Source organism: Pistacia vera, unplaced genomic scaffold (assembly GCF_008641045.1).
Source record: "Pistacia vera cultivar Batoury unplaced genomic scaffold, PisVer_v2 Contig200, whole genome shotgun sequence".
Taxonomy (NCBI): Eukaryota; Viridiplantae; Streptophyta; class Magnoliopsida; order Sapindales; family Anacardiaceae; genus Pistacia; species Pistacia vera.
Genome location: NW_022196003.1, coordinates 1,324,013 through 1,349,353, shown reverse-complemented (window position 1 = coordinate 1,349,353; position 25,341 = coordinate 1,324,013). Strand labels below are relative to the sequence as shown.

The window sequence follows — 25,341 nt, the reverse complement described above, 5'->3', positions numbered from 1 at the left end:
CTTCACATGTGGTTGACCTGCTCACTCAGATTGCGGCCATTGTAGCTGTAAGACCCAGTAGGTCAAAGATTCTCCTGATGAAGGGTAGACACTAAATCAGCCCTCCTTCTAGCGCCAAACTGTTGATGCTCGTTTTTGGCACCAACGAATTGTCACGTGCGTACGTTGATTGGCTGTTAAATACACGTGAAAATTGAATATATAAAGCGAAATAAATGCCCAGGGAGTTTTTTAAGTGGTTCGGATGCTAGTTAGTAAGTCCTCGCCACTGATTTGTATTGATATTAGTGGTTCAGGTCCCAACTGCGGACTGACTTACAAAAGATTTGAAAAAGTAAATGTGTTTACAGGAGAGAGAGAGAGATTTTTTCCCTATACAAAATGGCCAAATCCCCTTATGAAGGGGTCTTCTTCATTTATATCAAACTGAAGCGTTGTAATCATCATTAAATTCATGGTTTGTGCGATTGTCAGGATATAATCCGGCTTTATGTCCCATTGCTCTCTTCCCAAGCTGTCTTCGCACGATTTATTGCAGGGAAATGACGCGTGTAAACTCCATATCATTTGGCAGGCCTGACGTGTGCGTGTTGCTCTGACGGGAGCAGGTCCCCCTTCACGGGACTCTCCCTTGTCAGTCCTTTAGTTTTCCCAGGCCATAAAAAATTCAACACTATTATATTTGCATTTCAGCCTAATATTTTTATCTCCATTAAAGGACTGCTTTTCTTAATAATTCTCCCTGGAGAATCTGAGGTAACAGATGAAAACAGATCAAGATACGTGTGCATTAATAAATGGCATGTGTTAGAAATTCATAGTTAAACAAGTACGTAGGTGTTATCATTTACTTAATGTTGAAAGACAGAAAGGAAAAATTATTCGATTATGCAAATCGTTTGACTAAAGTAAATAACAGCAGTCCCATTAATGGGAACACCTCTTTGTTTATCTTTTAATTATAATATTATTAAATATTTGATCCCATATTAGAATAATGATACAGAGTTAGCCAAACCCAGGCAGGCATCCCCATTTCCCACTATGTTTGGCCTCATGATTAATGGAGTCAAATTTTCCAAATGGAATTTGATTAAAGGAAGTAGTTTGAGGTGGTAGGTCTCTTTAACTTGGTGCTTGAGGTTGATTCTTGCTCCATGTACAAAGAATTCTTCCTTTTTCTCTAACTTAATATTTTAAATTCAATTCAACACTTCTTATCCAATCAAAACTACAAACTTATCTAAAATGGTTGGTCGTTGCCTCGTGTTTCATTGCAGAGTCTTACTTGAGAGTTTTTTATTTCAAGATGGTCATTATATTGTATATGGTTGTCTTCTGGATCGTTAAAGTGTGATGAGAACAGAAACGTATAAACATCACCATCTACCTGTCATTTAAAGTCTTTTCCAGAAAGAGGAATTAAATAATTCGAGTCCTGTTGACAAATTAATAATATAATAACTGCAATAGATAGTTGATTATAATGTTTTATTTTTAATGGTGTGGTTAAGATAAGAACACATCTCCAAATTAAGGCGCTTTGATCTTTTGGAAAGTGGAAGAAGAAAAACCTAACCCTACTCATAGTTTAAAAAATATATATATATATTATATATGATTATTCATTTGGAAAGCTAAGTGAGAGAGTCTGAGAAGGTAGCTGCTTTGCTTTGCTGGTGAGATTATACGAAGTCGGTGACAAAGGTCTTTTGGATTTTGTATGACATTTTTTAAGGGTCTAAATCTGATTTCGTTCAACTTTTTTGGTTCACAAAGTCAGATATCTTTAAAAGTTGATTACATATATTATTATATTTTTACCATGGCCGAATTGTATGACTGGGTAAAAGCTTCAACACTTGGCGCTGCAGAGTGCAAATATCTCTCACAGTCACAGCTTCATGTTAGATCATGAACAGGGTTAGTGTTAAAGTTGAGAGCGGCAAGAATTTCAGGGTCATCTCAGAGAAGAAATTCTTTGGCCCCCCCCACCCCAGAGAGCTACCTGTGTTGTGTCATCACTCAACTTTGTTTGATTAATCATTAATTATTTTTTCTTTGAAGAAGTGATGGAGCTCCATGCAAATTGTAGTGCGATGTGATTTGTGCCTGCTGATACGTACAGGTAAAGTAACTAGACATGATTAATTAGCTTAATATTTTACATTATTAAGTTGATATATAATTGACATCATTGTGATTAGCACATGAAGTCAAGTATGCATTAAATTACAGTGAGGCATGCATGGTTGGGTATTTGGTAGATATAATAATAAATCCCAAAACCCATTTAAGCTCTTAAATAATGCTAGATTCAACTCTAAAACATTATATTAATAGAATTATTAGATTATTAATTATGTCATTTGAAGGCTATTGTAACTTTGAGGACCACATAGTTAAAATGCAGATAATTAAATTAGGAATCGTCATGTGTGACCTCATTTGATTTGCCTCTCAAATTCCTTGAGAGCCCACGTATTATAATTATCCCCTTAACTCAAAATTCATCTTGTTTAACAATCTAATCAATGGGGATTCTACTAATAAAATATTAAAATGGATTGATTTGCAGTAGGTATTGAATAGAAATTAAATAATATTAATATAGTTGAGGTCCCGAGGGATGATTAATTGATTTGATTATACACTTAATAAATTAGTTTTAAAGTATTTTGATGTAATTTGTTGAGTTAGAATCTTAATTAATAATTTAGGCAACCAAATTTAATGGTGGCAAGAATCACGTGGAGATATATATACTGAATCAAAGTTAGAAATAAATAGACACGTAATTTCCTTATAAAGGGGTAAGCGGTGCAGTTAATTGAGGAAGAGGGTAATCCTAACCAACAACAAAGCAAATCAATCACACGTGTGACGTATAAAAGAAACGAAAGTGTTAGTCGTGAAATGTGAACACAAATACAATCCCAATGGGACGAAGACGAACCGAAACATTCCAAAAGCTCAAGGCAAACCAGAGTCAGCAACCAATTCGATCCCTTTAAATAATTGAACTCAATTATCTTTTTATTGGGGTCCCAATAATCCCACCATCAGACAGATCTAAGCTGTGACTGCGCTGCACACGTGCGGCGCTTTGGGCTCTATAACTTCCATTAATTAAAAAACCAACATTTTTATTGTTATATTGATATTGGTATTCGATCTATGCACTTTTATTAGTTTGAAAAATAAAAGGTTGGGATACGAATCATGAAGAAAGCTCTTTTTCTTGGGGCCTGGATCTTATGATGTGATTTATTTAAGGGGTGAACGTGGCACGTCTATCCATTTCAGCAGACCAGTAAAACTGCACCTGACCTGACCGTTTTGATTCATAATATATCTAATCTAAACCAATGCTACTTTCTTTAACATATATTGGGAATGATATTTTTTTTTTAAATTTATCGGTCTTTTCGTGTTTAAGATTCATCACTTTGAAATATGTACAATGTTCCTCGCTAGATTTTGGATAAGTCCAGTAGGATTATGATTTAAATCTTTATCTAAGATTTTAAGCACACATCTAATGACGTGCAGGTATGCATGATGGATTTTGAACAAAAGCCAACCTTCTCGACTTCTGGAAGTCAGCATCTTTTTTGTTTTCTTGCATAGGTCAACAAAGCTTGAACCACAGGTTTGTGACCTTAAAAAATCTGGGATAAAAACCCAACTGTATGAATTGTTTATTGACAATTCCATTGTATAATACAAGTAACTTACCATTCCGTCTTCTATACCTTGATACAACTTTACCTGTAAGGCAATTAACAATAGAAGAATAAGGATCCTCCACTTAACTACCAAAAGGGAACAGTTTCTCTCCTAAATTACTCCTCCAACGCAGAAACAAGAACAGCTAGGGTGATCAATATTGCTCATGAACTCCCGTTCACAGCGTAGTTTGACGTCAAAACTCAAAAGCCTTGAAGAAAAAGTTAACCAACTGATCATAGTTCTACAACTACATATTCTAGTGAAAAATAAACAGAAGAATGAAACCGATTACATTTTACATTATGATTCCAACAACATATTCTTCCTATTAAATGCCACCTAAAGACAGTTGGGGGGTAATCTTCGGCTCTTCACTTTATAATTGAACCTTCGCCCCTCCCATAACATAGGATTTTATGAGAAAAAATAAAAAGGAAATTGAGACAAACAAAGCTGACAAGGAAATGAGAAAAGAAACAATGGTAGAGCTCTAGCCACATTTTAGAACGGACTATTGTACAACATTTGAGAAATCATTGGAAACCATATCATTGGTAGCTGTTCCCAGGTGGTGGTGGTGGCGGCCTCTTATTTGGTCTTCTGTCCAATGCAGAATATTGACTGCCGCCTTGTTGATGGTGGCTGTAGTTTACTCTCTGTGGATTGTTATACTGGTGGTGACCCTGGTTTCCTCTATTTTGATAGTGGCCCTGGTTTCCACTGTTTTGATTATAGCCCTGATTTCCTCTTTGCTGATTGTAGTGTTGATTCTGATCTCCTCTTTGCTGATGGTGGCCATAACCTCTGGGAACGCTCTGGTTTGCCTGTGGCCCACCCCACTGATGTGCACTACCAACACCAGGTGGTTGGTAGCTCTGAATGCTACTGTAACCACCTTGGCGTGAATATGCAGTTGCCCCCGACGTCTGGGCCATAGGCCTGGGTGGGTACCTAGGTCCACCATTCAGGTGAATTCCTGAAGGGTTGTATAAATCTATAGGCTGCTCTCCACTGTTAGCTGACCGATTATTTCTATCATATTGAGGATGAGACCTTCTGTGAGGAGGTTGAGGAGTTGATGACAAATACTGTTGACCATACCCACTGTCATAGGAACGGGCAGGAACTGAAGATCGTGGGTTGCCAGAAGGAGAGCCATCTGTTCTACGTTGTGGTATTCTATGATGTCCCTGATCGTGACCCCTGTAATCATGATAGGAAGGAACTGGAGGGACATAGGGAACCGCAGCATAAGGTACTGGGGGACCACGCATATGATTACCATACCCATTATGATCTACCTTCGACTGTAAGCTATTAACAATAAGTCGATGTGATGCCTCTCCAAGCTCACGGCCAGAAATGGTTCCACGGGGATTTTGCCTGATAGCAAAAACCAAATCCACAATTATTTAAAACATAATAAAAAACTTCTAAACACTAATCCGCAGGTAATTAGCACAGAGAGGAAGAAACTTTAAAAGTTGAGCATCCCATTTCGCATTGGCCTCTCACTGAATTGAATACATACCTTCCATTTTCATAAGGTCTTCTCCCAAAATCTTCATGCCATAATGTAGGCGCAGGTTTTATATCATCCAGTTGCACCATCTGCAAGATTAAAATTTTGAATTACATTTTAATACTAGAGTCAAGTAAAAGAATCAAGCCTCCTTAACATTCTGAATGCTCATGCATTAGCTTTGGTAAGTATGATATAACTGAATAAAATGTTAAATCTAAGATTCAGACATATAAGACACCCACATGGTTCATTGCATTCATTAACCATGCATTAACAACAGAAAGGCTTCACTAGTACTTACCTTTTCAGGAAATATGACCCCAGCAGGAGGTCGGGTGATGTGTTTATGTGTATCTGGGAGTTTGTATATAGCGCAGCTGAAAATCAAGGCACATAAAGAAAAAGAAAATTAATTAGCAAATCTTAGAATATGATAACTTCAATAACCTAACGAACAATTATATTCAATAATTAGAAGCTTACACGACTTGGTTTCCCATGATATCTTCCATCCCATCAACTGGAGACCTGAATATAGGAGGATGAGGATCACCAGCACAAGGTGATATATAACCATTCATCCCGCCACTGCACATAACCCTAAATAAAATCATAAGACAGTCCAAACATAAACTAAACATAAATTTCATTAGCAACAATCAAACAAAAACAAGATGCAAGACATGACTTAAACCTCTTACACTCATAACTAGCACACTGCACTAAATGTGTATGTGAAATTGTGGCCAAAGCTAAACACATTGGGTCAGAGTGATGATAGAACTGTTTCATGATTACTAGCATTGTTATAATCATAAACGTGTGAAAACAATCAAATTTCCTTTTCAACAATTTGAAACATCAGTATGGCCACGAACAAACATAATTGGTCTTAATTTTTCCTTTTCAAAAAGATGAAAAGTTAATATGGTGATCTAAACTAGGTTCAGTAATTATATGAACCAAGTTATAAATAAACCAAGATGGAAAATTCTACGCCTAATTTTAAATTACCTAATATATAATACTATGTGAAACAGGTGACACAAATGAATCATTGAAAATTTTCAAGAATATAATGTTAATAGCTACTGGTAGAAATTAGAAAAAATCAACTTAAAATCCTATAAGTCAAACAAGCTCTCTAAAGCAGCAGTCAGCTTCCAGAGCTTGAAGTAGATGCAAAACATTTAGTCACGGCAGCACAAACCTTAACTCAGGTTTGATAAGTTCCTTGACTTCAGCTCGCTCTTTGCTTGTTAATTGTTTACAATGTTCATCAAGTGTATAGATGCTTGCAGAGAGAGGATGGGATAATAGCACAAAAAGCGTGTCAGACATCATACTGTTTCTCCGGACTTCCTCCTCCTACAGGAGATTTACGCATTACTTGGATCAATTAATATAAAATGATCTCATAGAAAGAAAGGAAAACAGCACATGCATCACATGCAGGCTTAATCAAAGTACCATACCGTTAAAGTATGTTCGACTTTCTTAACCTCAGCAAGAAGGCGAGCTTCATCAATGAAAGGCAACTTGGCAATACCCTTCAAGAAATCAAATAGAAATGTATAAATAAGTAGAAAAGAAAGTTATTTCCTACACAAAGCTAAACAAAAGGGCAAGATAATAAACTCACCTGCCAAGCATACCGTTTTCCATTCATGTCCACCTCGAAATCTGACATAGGAAATATATCAAGAAGACAGAGCTCATAAGGGATTAATTTAATAATAGATAAGTAATGGGGATTTCATTTAGCAAAGACACATACCAGTTGGGTAAAAATCAATTATAGGTGAATTTGGATCTGTCATCAATTTTCTGTATTGCTCAGGGAGTGCATGAGCACTGAAAAAAGGTTACAGTCAATACATTCCTACTTACGAAACTTATCAGAAATTAAATATAATAATTAAAGTAAGTAGCTACCACACCTTGCAGCAGGAAAGACCCCCAATAGTTGATTGAATGGTTTGAAAGGCTGGCCCAATTCATACCTGATATCCAATTCACCAAGATCTTTGAGATCAGAAGCAAAGGGTGCATAATGATAAGGATAAAACCTGAAACACCAAAGTGGAATTAAGATCAAATTTGAAAAAAAAAAAAAAATGGATACAATTTCAAGAATGACTACAAAGAGCTCCTGTGAGACTGAATAAAACAGAACGATGACTGACAAGACCTGTTTGGAATCTCAAATCCAAAATATCAACACCAAAATATAAATGACACCAAAATTGTCTAGGAAGTTCTTCGCTTCTGTACCACTATATGTATATCAGAACCTCAAGGAGAACTGCAAGAAATAACAAGAAGTTGAAAGAAGAAATACTCACCACTGCCAAGAGCAGACACCTTCATAGTAATAATGCATAACCCAGCATAACCCTTCTGTGTACCGCAAAACCTACTCAATTGAAACTTGAGTACATAAGACAAGCCTACATTGATTGAAAGATATAGGCATATTAAACATAATACTTAAGTTCATCTAACTTACAACATCTTTTCGTATATCTTCGCGTTCCTCAGGAGTTTTTGCATTAAACTTCTCTTCATAATACCTTTCTTTCCATCCTGGCGCTCCCAATTTAACCTGATAAAAGAGAATCAGAGTTATAACATCCAAACATGATAAATGTCCATTGCCAAAAATAAGAAAATTTTATTTTACCCACCATTTGGCTGTTTACCATTTAAAATTAAATCACAATTTCAATATTACATTATAGCAAATTATAATAAATGCAAGGAAATATGCATTATTGTGGGGTTTCATCATTTACTTCTTGAAAGAAAAAAGCATTCATAAAATATGGCTAAATATAAGCAAATTGAAACTGAGTTTTTAGAATGAAAAATGCTCTTCCGCTCAAAATTTCAGAAGGAAACAGATAATCAATAAAAGAAGCATCATTTTGCAATTTTATGACTCATGATAATGCAGTATCAAATTCAAACCTTATCTTCTTCTGGATTTTCGGAGTTAAAAGCATCAGATTTCCCACGAAGTAACTCCTTCAACTTTGTTTTCAATTCTTCCTTATTTTCCTGCATCTGAAAGTCAAGGAATAAATTAGCCTAAGATGCATGACTATAGCACAAAATAATCCTGCAAAACTTGCAAATACATAACAGCAAGTAAATATAGTCTAAAATGATATTAAATGCACTCTTAACTCCTCGCCAGTAAGGCTCATACCAAATCAAAGGCGGCTAGCCCATAGAATATGAGTCCTAAAGAATGGCTGAAGGAGTCAGAATTACATTAAAGTGCCTCTCCTGAAGTAGGAAAACATACATCTGTTTCAAGACTGTCCTCTGCTTCAAGACTGTCCTCTGCTTCAACAATGGCTGCACCAATAGTGGCCCCTGAAGACAAACGTGGAACTTTAGAGGGCCGAGCAGGAGCTCCTTTACCATCAGATGTCAATGAACTTTTTCCTGCATTATCATTTCCCATGTCCATTTGCTGATATGGTGAGGGGGAAGGACCAGAAGCAAGACGAGAACCACGAAACCGTGAAACAGGAACCAAAGAATCAGGTTGGGCTTGAGGCTCAGCATCGTCTCCTCTTTTTGCTTGAGCCTTTTCACGCTTGATTCGTTCAGCCTGCCTCTGTTAACATAAACCACGATAAAATGACAATCAATGCCACAAAATATTGTTAACCTACCAACCACAACAATACTGATAAGAGCCTAAAACAGCAAGGAGCCTCACTTCCTCATAATACAAATACAAATACATATACACCACAGCTAGTTATATTCTCATTCAAACTAAAGGATATCCCACATATTCTCCTTTCTTTTTTTCTTTTCTTTTTTTTTTTTTCTTTGTTTTCAGGGAAAGACACCTACTATATCCCAACCTATATCGGCATATAATGCCAACATCTTAATTAAAAAGTACTTTATTTGTGCAATTCCAGTTCATTCAATGGGCCAATACTTCCATGGACCTAATTTGAAGTCTAAAATGCCATGGACTGGTATAATAGTAGGCTGTACAATGAAAAGAAAAAAAAACCAGTCAGAACTTACGTAAGTATTCAGCCAGTTACACATAATAAAAAATAATTCCTAACTTATACAATGGTAATATATTCAGTTAGCATCTCATGCTGAACAAATCCCATGTTGATATAAGTAGAAAATGCAGCAGTGCTCTTTTCTGAAAAATTTATCCTCACAGGATCCAACGTGCACATGATAAAAAATAATTCCTGACTTATACAACAGCAATATATTCAGTTAACATCTCATGCTGAACAAATCCAATGTTGATATGGAGAGACAAAGGAGAAACCTGGTGCAACCGTGCTCTTTTTTGAAATATTTTATCCTCATAGGATCCAACAGCTTGAATAAAATGCTCCACCCTGCTCAAGTTTGGCTGAGAAAGGAAATAATCAATTTACTACGAAAGGAAGAGAAAAGCCTAATGCAGTTAGAGAACTGAAACCACTTAAGGGATACAACAACAAATAACACAATCAGTTTACTACCTTGCTTCCATCGGTCAAGTAACCACCCATAACCCTAAACTCCTTCTTGTATACTGCAAGCAACAAGTTGATTGCACCCTGGAAAAATATGCATGAAAAGAAATAAAGGTTGGCCTTATATTAACAACTGGCACTGCAGTTCTGGGTTAAGACATTCCAACTGGACAGCTGGCTAGAAATTTTCAACCCAAAACCGAAACGGGTAGATCAAGAATGGCCAGCTACTTGAAAAAACGCTAATTGAAAGTTTACATACCTCACGAATCTCCAGCGTAGGCATATGTGGCAAAAAGTCATTGCCAACAAAGAAACACATAAAGATAAAATCATCCACAATGCATTCAATATCAATCTCGAATGGCGGGTTAGGAATTCTCATCTCATATTCCAGGTATTCTCTAAGCGTCCAAATGTTAAGAAACTGAGGTCAAGAAAAGGATGAATTGTGGAAATGAGGGCCAAAGAATACGGATAAATTATTAGGGCATCACATTATGAAACAAATTTACACTAGCAACTGTTTAAGGACATTTCAGTTAAAACTTACCTGGTATGGCTTTTTTACCACAACCACCTCATCTCCTTTCTCATCAAATTCACCTGACTTCCTCTTTGCCTTCCCTTCACAATCTGCAGCTAAATGACCCATCTGACCACAAAGGAAGCATTTGTCTTGCTGTCCAGGAGTGAACACAACCTGAAGAATAACATTAAGAAAAAGGATACTCAATACGTTGAGACTGACAAAAGGGCACTTCGACAATCAGTTATTATGAAAAAGAAAATCTACAGAACTTGATTCATCAATCAAAAAACATTTAAGATGGAAGAGATGAATGAAATTCAAGGAAATAAAATAGTATCTCCTTTTCTCACTATAACATGTTTCATAAATACATAATAAACCAGCAGATAACAATAGTAAAATGCAAACCTCTCTAAGGATTGAAAAATGAACTTCATGTGTAGCCAAAGCCAACATAATTAAATCTGCATCCTGGCATTTAGCAAAATAAACAGAGAAGACCATGTTAGTCACAGAAGAGTTAGGCATGGCATCGGTGTAAGATACTTGATTAAAGCCAATGTTGCTATCAGAAATGAAAGCATAGGCTCTGAGGGAGATATATACCAAACCATATAGGCAATGGCGTGTATTTGGATCGAAANGCTAAATGACCCATCTGACCACAAAGGAAGCATTTGTCTTGCTGTCCAGGAGTGAACACAACCTGAAGAATAACATTAAGAAAAAGGATACTCAATACGTTGAGACTGACAAAAGGGCACTTCGACAATCAATTATTATGAGAATGAAAATCTACAGAACTTGATTCATCAATCAAAAAACATTTAAGATGGAAGAGATGAATGAAATTCAAGGAAATAAAATAGTATCTCCTTTCCTCACTATAACATGTTTCATAAATACATAATAAACCAGCAGATAACAATAGTAAAATGCAAACCTCTCTAAGGATTGAAAAATGAACTTCATGTGTAGCCAAAGCCAACATAATTAAATCTGCATCCTGGCATTTAGCAAAATAAACAGAGAAGACCATGTTAGTCACAGAAGAGTTAGGCATGGCATCGGTGTAAGATACTTGATTAAAGCCAATGTTGCTATCAGAAATGAAAGCATAGGCTCTGAGGGAGATATATACCAAACCATATAGGCAATGGCGTGTATTTGGATCGAAACCAGGAAGATTTCTTTGAAGACGAATATAAGACATAATTTTGTGTTCCCCTTCACCAGGGACATTAGCATCAGAAAGAATAATCTGCAAAAAGAAAATGTAAGCAAATGGTTAAAAACTGTTGTTTATCGTTGTAATGGACCCCGAGGGTAGGAACGTTATTTTGATTGCAGAAGAAATAAAACACAAAGGAAAATACAAAACAGTGATATAGGTGGTACCTTGACTTTTTCCCATCCAGGATCATTATTTAATCTAAGATGAATATAGTACTGCAAGGCAATTGACAAAACAGCCATAAATGGAGTTCCAGGAGTGATAACATTAGAGTCACAAACTTGAGAATCAATTTTAGGGGGGAGTTTTCTGCCCTCCTTCTCGAACTCCTGCCGTAACCGTTCTTCTTCAGCTGCCTACAAAGTAAAAACTGACGAATCAACAACTACCACATGACTCATTTTGATCTCTTCTATAGTTTTTCTATTCTTTAGAAGTTTAGGGTGAGGAAAAGGTAGTGAACTTTGATTGGAACACACACACCTACAATCTGTACAACCTCTAAAACTTCCAAGATAGCATTAAAAAGAATGATAATAACTGGACAAGGTCTTAAAAGTTCAAATACATTAACTTCCCCTGTTCAAGGGCTGAGATTTTCCCAATCAACAACTTATCACTGAGAAACAAGTCAACATATAACAGGCAGAGCACATCATCAAATCATCAATCCCTAGTTTCCAAAGAATATGTTCTCAGACCCGTCCATCAAATCAAAAAAGAAACTCCAGAATATGTACAACTAGCAAAACTCTAAATACACCATTAAAATTAACTATCATAAACATATTCTTTCATAAGCCGCCAGTACTTGTCTATATCCTTTAGCATACAAAAAATAAAGAAATTACATAGAGAAATTTATTGTTCCATGAAAAACTGGCTTCTATTAAATGCAATCTAACAATAACACGATGATCTGACCACCTAGAATCCAAGAAAGAAACCACATACCGAATCTGCAGCATCCTTAGCTGCTCTAAAACGCCGAGATCGCTGTTGATTCATTTTAGCCCGCGGAGCAACACCATCTACAAGTTGTTTCCACATAATCAGTATTATAAACAATACACGTAATTAATATTCAATCCATTTCTACAGCATGAAACAGTTTATACAAATTTCTACAAGTTTTTTTCCGCATAATCAGTATTACAAACAATAAAAACAATAATTATTCAATACATATGTACAGCATGAAACAATTCATACAAACTTCTACAAGTTTTTTGCCGCATAATCAGTATTACAAACATTACTCGTAATAATTATTCAATACAAACTTCTACAAGTTTTTCCGCATAATCAATGTTGCAAATAATACACATGATATTTGTTAAATCTGTTTCTGCCTTTCCGCATGAAATAATTTATCCACACTAAACACTCACCGATAGCCATGTACAGCAACTTTCGAGGTCGCACCATCACAAAAAGCCTATCAATGTAATCGAAAATACATTGAAAAACCTCATCAAAAGTTGTGGGCGCAGGCTGCAAGAATAAATTGCATTTTCAATCAATTAACGTTAAAATAAATCGACAAGAATTAAAAGAAGAAGAAAAATCGTAGTAGAGTAAAAGAAACTGAATTGAATGTTACCTTGTCTTCGGGGTGAAAGCAGGGATGAATAATCCCGTTCATGTCAAGATACAAATTATCGAATTCGAGTTTATTAGGATTAGGTTTACTTGTATCCACGGGAATCTTAACGCCATCAATTTCAACCGGCTCTTCCTCGATGACGTCCACCACCACTAACGGATACTTCTCCGCTAACCATCTGTAAAAAGCTGGCACTCCCATTTCCAAACACTGGAGCTTGGAGCTCGAAATCTAAGAAATATCTAACAAAAATCTAAACGAACTATCGAAACCCTAAGCTTAAGAAGGGAGAAAAAAATAATTAAACGAGAGAAAAGAAGCCGTGCTTCAAAGTATTGTTTTCCTTTTGTAGGAAAGAAAGGATTTCGTTTCGATATGCCCAGTTAGGGCACGAGAGTAAATACTGGGACAGCGATGCCCCTGAGTTCTTGAATAATCACAGTACAAAGAGCGGGAATTTTGGGAACAATTTGGGTGTTTTCGTCTTGTGAAAAGATAAAAAACTGATAACTACTCACTAGGTCGGTTTGCTCTTTGGAAAACAGAGTAGCAGGACTCGATGAGATATTTTATCAGGTCAGCCTGCTGATTAAGGAGAGCTGTCACTGTAATGCGTCACAGTCAGTCTGTGGATGAATTTATCAATTTAATAATTGTTTGGGTAAATANAGCCGTGCTTCAAAGTATTGTTTTCCTTTTGTAGGAAAGAAAGGATTTCGTTTCGATATGCCCAGTTAGGGCACGAGAGTAAATACTGGGACAGCGATGCCCCTGAGTTCTTGAATAATCACAGTACAAAGAGCGGGAATTTTGGGAACAATTTGGGTGTTTTCGTCTTGTGAAAAGATAAAAAACTGATAACTACTCACTAGGTCGGTTTGCTCTTTGGAAAACAGAGTAGCAGGACTCGATGAGATATTTTATCAGGTCAGCCTGCTGATTAAGGAGAGCTGTCACTGTAATGCGTCACAGTCAGTCTGTGGATGAATTTATCAATTTAATAATTGTTTGGGTAAATAATACAACCTTCCGTAAGGACTAAGGTTTTCTAAAATTCAAATTTCTCCCAAAGTTGTTATGACAAAATCTATTACTTATATTTATTTAACACGGTGTTTAATGTTTATGACAAAATATAGGGAGACTTTTGTTGATTTCCTAAAGCCTTTGGGGAAAAGTAGTATTTTGGCAACACCTGAAGGGATGTCTTGAAATTTACACGAAATAATTTAAGGATATTATTTAGTATTTACTGTGATATCCTAAAATTAATTCGTTCTCTTTTTTATTTAAACTTGACTGTCATGCTGCGATTTGTGACGGTGAGATTATTTGTAAACAAAGCTTGGGACATTAATTTGGTGCTTGTTAGGGCAGGCAGTATTAGGAAGAATGGCATTACTTGACGAACAAGTGAGGACTCAGGATGAACTCCACAGCACGCTCTGGCCATTATTCATACTAGTACAAATGTATTCTACATTACATTATAAGTTTGATTATGCAATGATGGAGCACCCTATATTGTGAATTGAATTTATGGAACTTTATTACATACTTTTTTTTTTTTTTTTTTTGGCCATTTCTTTATAGGCATTTGAATACTCACATAAATTACTAGTTAACATTTTATCTCTATATTAGTAGCCCATTGACAAATATTGAATGAACAATCTAGTATCATATATCTATTTTGAACACGACCGTGGATAATTATGAATAAGAAAGCTTATATTCATAATAATATAAATAAACAAAAATTGTGTAAGTTTATCATCAAAAGTTACAAAATTAAATATACAAACTAATGTGTTGTTATTTATTTATTAATATATGATTCCTTCTTTGTAAATAAATTCAACTTTTATCTTTACTCTCTCGTTCATTTTATACTATGTCACACAGTTAGATTTTAATTTCATATGAATATATTCGTAGGTTGCCCAGATGGTTAAGGTGAGTCCAAGATAGTATGGATAAACGCATAGTTTCAGGTTCAATTCTTCGTCTGAGTATCCGCGATTTAAGTCGAGGTGCGTGCATATGACCTTAATACAATGGTTAGAAAAAAAAAAAGTTGCTCAATTTGAACCAATAATAACTATTTACGTAGCAGTTGGTTTGGGGTCATAAAAGATAATGCCGATAATCTATCTTTTAATCAAACAATTACCACGTTTGGGTGTCAAGTAATATAAGATTTTTATAATCGACCAATACCAATAGTAATTACTACAGGTAATATAAGGGATAATTCGATTATTGCCTAAAATGGTGTTATTTTTTAATTACCGAGATAATCTATTGTTCGTACCAATTTTACCCTTAATTAATAAACATTTTGGACACAAATGCCCTCATATGTCCACTAAATAACAATTAGCCCAAATATGCGAAATGACTTCTATATCCTCGTATATAAATTTTTTGGACATATATACCCTCACTATTTACACGAATAATACCCAAAATATCTCTAGCCACCCAAGACAATTGCCTGCTATTGGCCACCACCGCCGACAGTCGCTAGAACAACTCACAACCGATCAGATCTAACCAATTGTGCGTCGTTCCAGCAACTTCGGGCGATAGTCGGTGGTGGTGGCTGGCGGTCGATAGTCGTCTTAGGTAGCTAAGAGTATTTTATTAAATTTTAAACTTTTGTTATTGAGGTGTTTCAGCTAAATTCTCAAATGTAAAGGGTTAAAAGTAATACTCTAAATATTAATAATAATATTAATAAGGAAGGACAATTCAGTCAAAACCCCTCCGATAATATTTTATTCCTCCCAACCAAACATATTAATTATTTATACTCATTAATTTAACAAAACATATCAATATAACATCGTTAATCTTCAAGATAATCTATCTTAGTAGTAATAATATATTTTTATTAATAAAAAATTCATCGAATCAAACACTGGGTTAGAGTTGTTTTTGGCAAATGAATATTGGCAAAGTTGATCTAATAATTTTTTAATAAGAATAATGCTAGACATACAAAAGGGTGAGTTCGTTTCCTTATTTTTGCCCTGTCTTATTCTTATCATTTCTAAAATACACATTTGTTTCCCTATTTTGAAAATACTATTATATTTTATTCAATTATTTTTAAACTCCTAAGTTTGTTAATTTAACTAAACCAAAAAAAAAAAAAAAAGGTGTTTAGAAATTGACAAAAACACTTCTACCCACCCATATTTGCCAGATTCCAGCCACTAGGGGTGAAAAAAAAAATCCGAAAACCGAATCGGACCGAAAATTCGGTTTTTTTGGGGTTTCGATTTGGTTTTATAAAAAAACCGAATATTCGGTTTGGTTTCGGTTTTTGGTTAAATGAATTCTGGTTACCCGGAAACCGGTTTTTGAACCGAATTTTTAAACAAATTTGAAATTATGCATTTTGGGTTTTTGACTTTGGAATCCCTAGGTAAGAGTGTAAGACCCTAACTGGCTAACTCTCAGTCACTCAGTCTCTCACTCTCACACTCTCTCTCAGAGACTCTCTCTCAAACTCTTTGTTCTCACTTCTCATGCGGTCAAGCCTCACTGCCTCAGGCCCTCAACCACACAAAATCACAAATTTCTCAGTTCTCACGTCGCCGATCTTTGCTCACCAGACGGCAGACATCGTCACACCACTCCACCAGGCAGTTGCAGACTTGCAGTCACCACTCTCCATATTAGTAAACGGTCCCGTATACACAGTGGAAACAAAAATTAATATAACAGGATCGTTTACATGAGTCAAGATCAAGGGTATAATTTTACAATTCATATTAAAGCAAGAATCTGCAAAAATTAATAATCTGTGTTTAGAAACCATACGCACGTTTGGAGGCTCCACCACGATTGTCTTTGAACGTTTTGCTACCGATCCAAGTGTAGGATCGAACCCACGTAGTCCACACGAAGACAATCTCAAAAGAACCAAAGAGGTATTTGCTAGATTCCTTTTTTGGCTTCAAGATTAAGAAGAAAAAAAAATCAAATTATTGATTTAGGCCAAAGAAAGGTTTTTGCGTGGAGTGTCAAATGGGGGCTGTGTGTTTTTTTTTAACAAAAAAACTCCCTCTCATTTATTAATAACACACTTTCTTTTTATAGTAAAACAATTTGCCCTAATCCCATACGGATAGGCTTGGGCTTCAACTCAAACGCCCCATGTTGCCAAACACTTCCAATTTGATTTATTTATTTTCCATCATTATCTCAATTAAATCAATAAATATATATATATAATATATTATAATATATATATATATAATATATATATATATATATATATATATATATATATGTGCGAACACACATTTAAACGTAATTTCACTTATTTAATTTTCTAAAAAATTAAATAAAGGCTACGACCTCAGCAAATTTAATTGCACTGTGAAATTACCAAAATACCCTTTCACCTTAAAGACGAAAATGTCATTCTTTCTTCTTGGATCTTAAATTGTCTTCTATATGTGTGACCATAGGCTCCTCATCATATCGACAGTGTATAGTATCGCGATTAACACCAATTAATCGTCTCACTAATACACAGACCAATATTAGCCCCTAGCAAGGCATCATGCCACCCGATAGATTCAGATTCAGCAAAGTAGCTACCTGTCACGATATGGTTACCGTGCAATCGATCATTTCATCATACGTTATCTCGACGAGACAAAGGATAGAAATAGTGTCAACCTTTGGTTACTCTCGATATTATTTATTCAGTTTCTGGACCAATGATCCGTATTATAAACTGGATAGAGCAACAACTCAATTCCTGTGGCCACAATTTTAGTGTCATTGTCATTACTGAATTGCGCCATGAATAACTTTCTCCCATACCCGGGAGTGATGAATCCTCTGTCAATCCACCATAGTCTTGTAACACTCCTTGATGCAGCCAATCACCACCGTATGAGCAGCTCTGAAAAGAACGCGTTAGGCTATGTCAAACTACACCAATCGATGCACAAGGCGCTCCGGTGATCTCAAGTCTAAGGATCACATGCACCACCATTCGTTAGAGGATTTGTTCTCGACACTGAGGTTACCACATCCATATGGAATCCCTGGTGGTCAGTCCAGTGAACTTGCTGCGGTATATCCGCCTACAACAAGCACCCATGTGTTGCACCAGGTTGTCACCAAACAACCTTGACAAGTGAGATCAGTCACTGCCTTTCGACAGGGTCGTTCAACACTATGATAGCCTTACCGTATTATCTGTGCCCTTACTTCAGAATAATACTGGGGCTACGGACGTTTCTAGAATGGCCACCATATGTGCTCATAGGGTTCTCACTATCAAGATTTGAAACACTTGATACCCTCGTCATGGTTCTACCATTCTAAGGACACATATCAATACATATTGCAATAATAATGATTTACGCGATATAGAATAAAATGTCTTTTATTGATTAATGAACATTATTACAAAGAGTCAATTCTACAATAATTGATTGGCTCTAGGGCATCAACTCTAACACACCATTCTTCTTTCTCTCAGTCACCGAAAAACTCACCAGCCACCGATCTTTGCTCACAGACGGTAGACAGCAGACACTAGGAAGCCGCAGTTGCAGATTTGCAGTCACCAACTCACCATTCTTCTTTCTCTCAGTCACCAAAAAGCTCACCAGTCAGTGCAGTCATCGATCTTTGCTCACTAGACGGCAGACACCAGGCAGTCGCAGTTGCAGACTTGCAGTCACAGACTTGCAGTCACCAACTCACCATTCTTCTTTCTCTCAGTCACCGAAATGCCATCATGGGCCACTACGACCACCACTGGAAGGAGATGACCCTCTCTTGAGGGTAGATTTTATTAGAGAGGTTGATGCATTGCTAAAAGAGGTAGAGCTGGCGCAAAGTGAAGCACGAAATTCTCAAGGGTTTGATCCCGAATCTGTTGCAGTTAGGTTGAAGCAACGAACCATACACCAAGTTGAAGCTTTATTAGACCTCGCCCTTCATTTGAAGTGGTAATCATCGCCTTTCGTATAGAACCCTATATCTGCATTTTGTTAATCTCCACTTAGGTCTACAGAACAGTTCTGTTGGATTTTTTATTTATTTTTTTAAATTTATTTCTAGAGTTTTGTGTTGTAAATATCCTAGGAATGTGATAAAACTTGTTTGTTAGGATAATTACTTCGTTGAATTATATGCGACAATATTTTGAGCTTTTCAGTCTCCTCTGTCATGGCACTATTGAATTGTTCTTGTATCTGCAAAGCTATTAAGCGGAAAAACAGGAATTATAACTCTTTCATCGAGAGAAACAGGATGCCGAACTTCATATGATAAGAAAAGTTGAATACTGCTACACTTTAGAGGTAAAACATGGAAATGATTTATTGGGTGATATTTCAACATTTTCTTAATGAAAATAACAAATTGATAATGGCCTTATTAAAATGAATTCAAATTGTTCAAGTGTAAAAAAAAAACCTGGAAAAATAAAAAAAAAAATGGGCCAAATGGAGGGTTTGACAGAATTGGGCCGAAAAAATCTTGAAATCCAACCCATTATAATTAATTGGTTTGAAACCGGTCAACCGAACCGAATTTTCGGTTCGGTTATAAACCGGTTTATAATCGAAATCGGACCGGTTTCGGTTCAATTTTATTTAGAAACCGAAAACCGGTTTGGTTCAAACTACCTGTTAACCGGTTTTTTCCACCCCTACCAGCCACTATCGTCGGAAGGCGGCCAAAATTTGGTATAATGGCCCACTACCGGCTGGATCTGGCCGGTAGTGCACTGATCTAGCCTTTTCCGACTAGATCTATAGTAGATCTGGCTGAAAAAAACCAGATCTATGGCCAAAGACGACTAGATCTTTGGCTGTAGCTAGTCATCAACGACGACCAAGATATGGATGTCGTTGACGACCAAATGCTGCTAGATTTGACCATCAATGGCTGTATATAGCCGTAGATTTGACATTTTTAGACCAGATCCATGGTGGATCTAGCTAGAAAAAGCCATATCGACTCACGAACAGCTGGATCTGGTCGGTCGTGCGTCGATACGGCGACTCCGGCCACCCTACGGCTGCGGTGGCGGCTGGTATTTAGTGGGTGGGTGGGGGTATTTTTGTTAATTTTTAATATTTTATTATAAGGGTGTTTAGTAAATTAACAAACCTAGAGGATGTTTTTGTTAATTTTTAAATTCTACCTCGTAATAACTACCCAATTTTTACTTTTTCAAAAATACTAAAGCAAATGCACCCAAAGATTTATGTACAAAGTGATGTGGCAGGAAATGAATAGAAGAGTTGATTTTAATTTATTTTCTGTCACATGCCTTGTATAAAAATCTTTACAAGATTTATTTATATATTTTTTGTTACGTGCCTTTGTACAAATTTTTTTCTAATATTTGTGTATACGTTTACCATTATTGTTTTAATAAATAATAATAAACAATATGCCGGATGAGACTCAAAGTAAACATATATAAATTTGATAAAATCTTCAACGACTTAAAATGTTGACTGGGATGGTGTTAGGAGAAGTGAGTGAGATTGCGGTAATGATGTAAGATGCTAATAGAAGCCAAGAAATGATCCAGATTCGCATATGAAGCCTGTCAATATGTACCTCTCAGATATCCGTTCTGGTCCCTAAAGAAAACAAAATCAAATTCGCAACTTGGAAAACGCCGACTAGCTCCAAGCTCTCACCCACAAACTCAAACAAAGAGTCAATGCAAACGTGTGGATCTCTTGACTCACCTCACATTATTTAACTTCTGTTCTTCATCTTCGCTAAGATGTTCGCCATAGCCACAGAGAGTTTCCCGAATCCGGCGGATCTCCACATTACTTCAACAGTCATCCCTAACTGTTCAAAATTCCCCCAAACATCATGTCTCTAACAATTAAAATACACGTCACCGCGAACTTTGGTCTCAATCTCCAAACAGTTAGACAGAAAAAATTCGCAAACTATAACGTTAGAGTTCGACCGAGACCAATTTATTCTTCAAACCCATTGACCGTTTATCAACCCAAAATGAGTACGGATTCAGTTTCGGTTAAGTCTGCATCTTCTGTGATCAAGAGCTCTTTGATCGAGCCAGATGGTGGGGTATTGGTGGATCTGGTGGTGCCGGAGAATGAGCGTGGACCCAAGACGATAGAAGCTGAATCAATGCCGAAAGTGAATCTGACGAAGATCGACTTGGAGTGGGCTCACGTGATTAGTGAAGGATGGGCAAGTCCTTTAAGAGGGTTCATGAGGGAAAATGAGTATTTGCAGAGTTTGCATTTCAATTCAGTAAAATTGGGAGATGGGAATATAGTAAACATGTCGCTTCCCATTGTTTTGGCTATCGATGATGAGACTAAAGACCGAATTGGGTCGTCAACCAATGTTGGGTTGGTTGGTCCTAGTGGAGACTTGATCGGAATTCTTCGCAGGTCAGTTTGGCCAATCACTATATTTGTTAATGCATGAAAATGAAAACATCAATAAGTATTAATTCAATCATTCAGTCAGTATTTTTCTATAGTTTCTTAGTTTTGGATTGTTTCCTAAATTCTAACTTCCATTGCAGCATTGAAATATATAAGCATAACAAAGAAGAAAGAATTGCTAGAACTTGGGGAACAACCGCACCGGGATTGCCATACGTTGAGGAAGTTATTACTCCAGCTGGAAATTGGCTCATTGGTGGGGATCTTGAAGTGTTACAGCCCATTAAATATAACGATGGCCTTGATCACTATAGGCTATCTCCTAAAAAACTCCGGAAAGAATTTGATAGCCGTCAAGCTGATGCAGTTTTTGCTTTTCAATTGAGGAATCCTGTGCATAATGGGCATGCTTTATTGATGAATGATACACGCAGGCGACTTTTGGAGATGGGTTACAAGAATCCAATTTTGTTACTTCATCCTTTAGGAGGTTTCACAAAGGCTGATGATGTGCCGTTGGATGTTCGAATGGAACAACACAGTGAGGTATTTGCACTAAATTCAATTATATACATATTTGACATTGAGTTGATTTGGAATTGCTTTAATGGAACAACAAACTGGTGGAACTCCGTAAAATTAATACAACTCTGTGTTTGTGTTTATTGCAGATGTCAGGTATGTCTTACTATTTTAATTGTATAGCATTGGAAACAATCAACAAATCAACTTGTTGTCTTAATAACTCATGATCCTAATTTACTTATAATTTGAGCGGCAACATCACATTATACTGTAAACTGCATGTTTCAGGTGCTAAATTATCAAAATTATTAACGTCATTGTCATGTCCAAGGTGACTAATCTATCAAAATTATTACCTTTTTTTTTTTTAATATCTGCAGGTACTAGCAGCCGGAGTCCTTGACCCTGAGACTACAATTGTGGCCATATTTCCGTCACCAATGCATTATGCAGGCCCAACTGAAGTTCAATGGCATGCCAAGGCTCGTATCAATGCAGGTGCTAATTTCTATATTGTCGGTCGTGATCCTGCTGGAATGGGTCATCCAACAGAGAAAAGAGATTTATATGATCCTGATCATGGGAAGCAGGTGCTAAGCATGGCCCCTGGTCTGGAGAAGCTAAATATTTTGCCATTCAGGGTAAGTATCATTCTATACTGCTGTTAGCCCTGATTAACAAATATTTGTTGCTTCTTGTCACTGCAAGCTGTTGCTGTATATTATATACTTCTATTTGCAATTTTATTATTTGTCATATGAAACTGCAGTAAATGTTTAGTTTGAATGTGTCAAGTTGACTCTATGGTTTAATATGATTTGGAAAAAAAAAAAAAAAAATCTAGTTGGCTTCTCATCTACCGTAAGCTTCAAAATTTGATTTTGCTAATGATTTTTGAATATTTGAATTCACTGGTTGAGATAGTATTGCATTTTCTGTAGATTTTATCAAAATTTTACTTTACTCAGCTAAGCATTGCTGATAACTGTGCTATCTCCGATCTCTTTCTAAAACTTAGGAGCTTGTGGAAAACGGCTAAGGCTCCACATTTGTAATTTTATATGATGCAAAAATTCAAAAACATTAAATGTATCATCATATGTTATGTCAACGCCTTATATGTAATATAGGGTAGACAGGATTCTGGTCGGATATGAATTTTACAATCCTGAGAGTTTCTTGTGTTTTCCCTGCATTGTCTTTAACCTTCTTTCTTATTCTGCAGGTTGCTGCATATGACACAGTGGCACAGAAAATGGCATTTTTCGATCCTTCACGTGCAAAAGATTTCCTCTTCATCTCTGGAACCAAGGTGAGAAAAGTATTTAATGACCAATTTTCTGAAAATAGCTCATTTCATGTCACACTGTGTAGATAGAAAAAGATGTTGGTTTAATCTAGTGCTTTCCTTAGTGTCCTATATGATATCTTAGCACTTCTGGAAAAAGTATTCTATCATGCATGCAGTTTTTGGGTGGCTGCACTAGTAAAATTTTCAGCCCTGGTGTTAAGTTTGCACTGTCCTATGTGAAGGTGTTCTAGCATAAACTGGAGATATTGCCCTGACCTGTATTGTTTTTAATCTGGAAATGACTGAATGTAAAATTCATGAAACTGATGTTAAGTTTATTCTAGTTAATTCAATGTGTTAATAATTTGGTGTTTAATTTTTATTCCTTTACATAAACATCACCTTTTACTTAATGTTTTTGAAAGCTGAAAGAGTTAATCTTTTACATTTTGCTATCAAATAAAGTTATTTGGTGGTTTTAATTTCCTGAACTTGATTTGGTGGACTTGTTTGGTTTTCCAGATGCGAACATATGCGAGGACCGGAGAGAATCCTCCTGATGGTTTTATGTGCCCTGGAGGATGGAAAGTCCTTGTCAAATATTATGAAAGTTTGCAAGCAGAAGACGCAACACAGCAGCCGGCTATTTTAACATCTTAAATCTATAATGTAATATCTGAGGTTTTGATGAGTAAATTCAAGTAATAGAAGGGATTTAAGTGGAGCATTTTCAAGCAAGTCTTAGCAGCTACCATATTATAATCCGGCTTGTGCAAGTAAATACTTTAGTATTCTTATTTTCGTAATTTCTTTGACCCCTCCCGGTATTTCGGGTTTATCTTTCAACTAAATTATATTTGATATGCCTGTAATACATAGTGTTATTAATTCCTTGAAACTTATACAAAATAAATCATATTCTGGCTTGTTTTCTGAAAGTAATGGTTAATCCATGGGATTTTTTCTTGGTATTCATTATCAGGCCGCCATTGCAAAGGATTAGACCCAGAAGCAATCGGCCAATCCATTGGATCCTAAGACTTGATGGGCCTATCTGTAGTTGGACATAACGTTACCATAACAATGTGTGAACTGTGAACTGCTAATTTTGAAAAACGAGGCAAATAGCCACCTTGATTAAAGATTTAACCAACTGAATTAAATTGGCTCGCATGTGGTAGATGTATTAATATTAATGAATCCATGATGACTTGTAAATTGGGTGAAAGTTATGACAATAAATGACCTTCAATTCTAGCCGTTCTACTCTCATGCTTTCTATTTCAACTGGGTTTCTTTCTCCCATCCTTTCAGAAATGTTCCATATGAAAGGGCCTGTAATTGCACTGAATCACAGGCCAACACCCCTCAAAAAAAAAAAAAAAAAAAAAAATTCTGGTAAGCTAAGAGTAACACTTCACAGCCTAGAATCATAAAAATGTGTGTATGGTTTCTTATGGGACCAACAGTTATTTTTGAGTAAAAAATACTGCTCCCCCATTTATGCAAATAGTTCACATAACAAAGCCAGGACCAGTTTCTCCTTTGATGGTTNGTGAAAGTTATGACAATAAATGACCTTCAATTCTAGCCGTTCTACTCTCATGCTTTCTATTTCAACTGGGTTTCTTTCTCCCATCCTTTCAGAAATGTTCCATATGAAAGGGCCTGTAATTGCACTGAATCACAGGCCAACACCCCTCAAAAAAAAAAAAAAAAAATTCTGGTAAGCTAAGAGTAACACTTCACAGCCTAGAATCATAAAAATGTGTGTATGGTTTTTTATGGGACCAACAGTTATTTTTGAGTAAAAAATACTGCTCCCCCATTTATGCAAATAGTTCACATAGCAAAACCAGGACCAGTTTCTCCTTTGATGGTTTGAGGCAGCATTTTCTTTCATTATCAGGCTCATTCGTGTCAGGCTTGCTTCCAATGGATGAATAACCA

At 36.2% G+C, this 25,341-nt stretch overlaps 2 protein-coding genes across 3 annotated transcripts; one reads left to right on the top strand and one right to left on the bottom strand.

The window, feature by feature from the left end:
* Positions 1–3,986: 3,986 nt before the first annotated feature.
* Positions 3,987–13,677, bottom strand: LOC116128666 (5'-3' exoribonuclease 3). Of its 2 annotated transcripts, XM_031414433.1 has the most exons (23): positions 13,141–13,677; positions 12,929–13,031; positions 12,492–12,568; positions 11,702–11,893; positions 11,445–11,564; positions 11,247–11,309; positions 10,325–10,474; positions 10,034–10,198; positions 9,778–9,855; positions 9,579–9,665; positions 8,568–8,885; positions 8,228–8,323; positions 7,767–7,862; positions 7,603–7,673; positions 7,198–7,326; positions 7,035–7,111; positions 6,900–6,940; positions 6,733–6,807; positions 6,468–6,625; positions 5,741–5,845; positions 5,559–5,634; positions 5,264–5,343; positions 3,987–5,115 (listed from the first exon to the last, which is right to left on the bottom strand). In XM_031414433.1, exons 1-23 carry the CDS (start codon positions 13,342–13,344, stop codon positions 4,281–4,283), a joined length of 3,396 nt encoding a protein of 1,131 aa, XP_031270293.1. In that variant the 5' UTR covers positions 13,345–13,677; the 3' UTR covers positions 3,987–4,280. The 2 variants fall into 2 exon arrangements, with proteins under 2 accessions (XP_031270293.1, XP_031270292.1); XM_031414432.1 differs by lacking the exons at positions 11,247–11,309; positions 11,445–11,564; positions 11,702–11,893; ... (1 more) ...; positions 12,929–13,031; positions 13,141–13,677 and adding exons at positions 10,712–10,774; positions 10,910–10,940.
* Positions 13,678–20,800: 7,123 nt separating this feature from the next.
* Positions 20,801–24,237, top strand: LOC116128448 (ATP sulfurylase 2). Its single transcript, XM_031414172.1, has 5 exons — positions 20,801–21,578; positions 21,716–22,121; positions 22,481–22,741; positions 23,326–23,412; positions 23,914–24,237. Exons 1-5 carry the CDS (start codon positions 21,025–21,027, stop codon positions 24,049–24,051), a joined length of 1,446 nt encoding a protein of 481 aa, XP_031270032.1. The 5' UTR covers positions 20,801–21,024; the 3' UTR covers positions 24,052–24,237.
* The last annotated feature ends 1,104 nt before the right edge of the window (positions 24,238–25,341 follow it).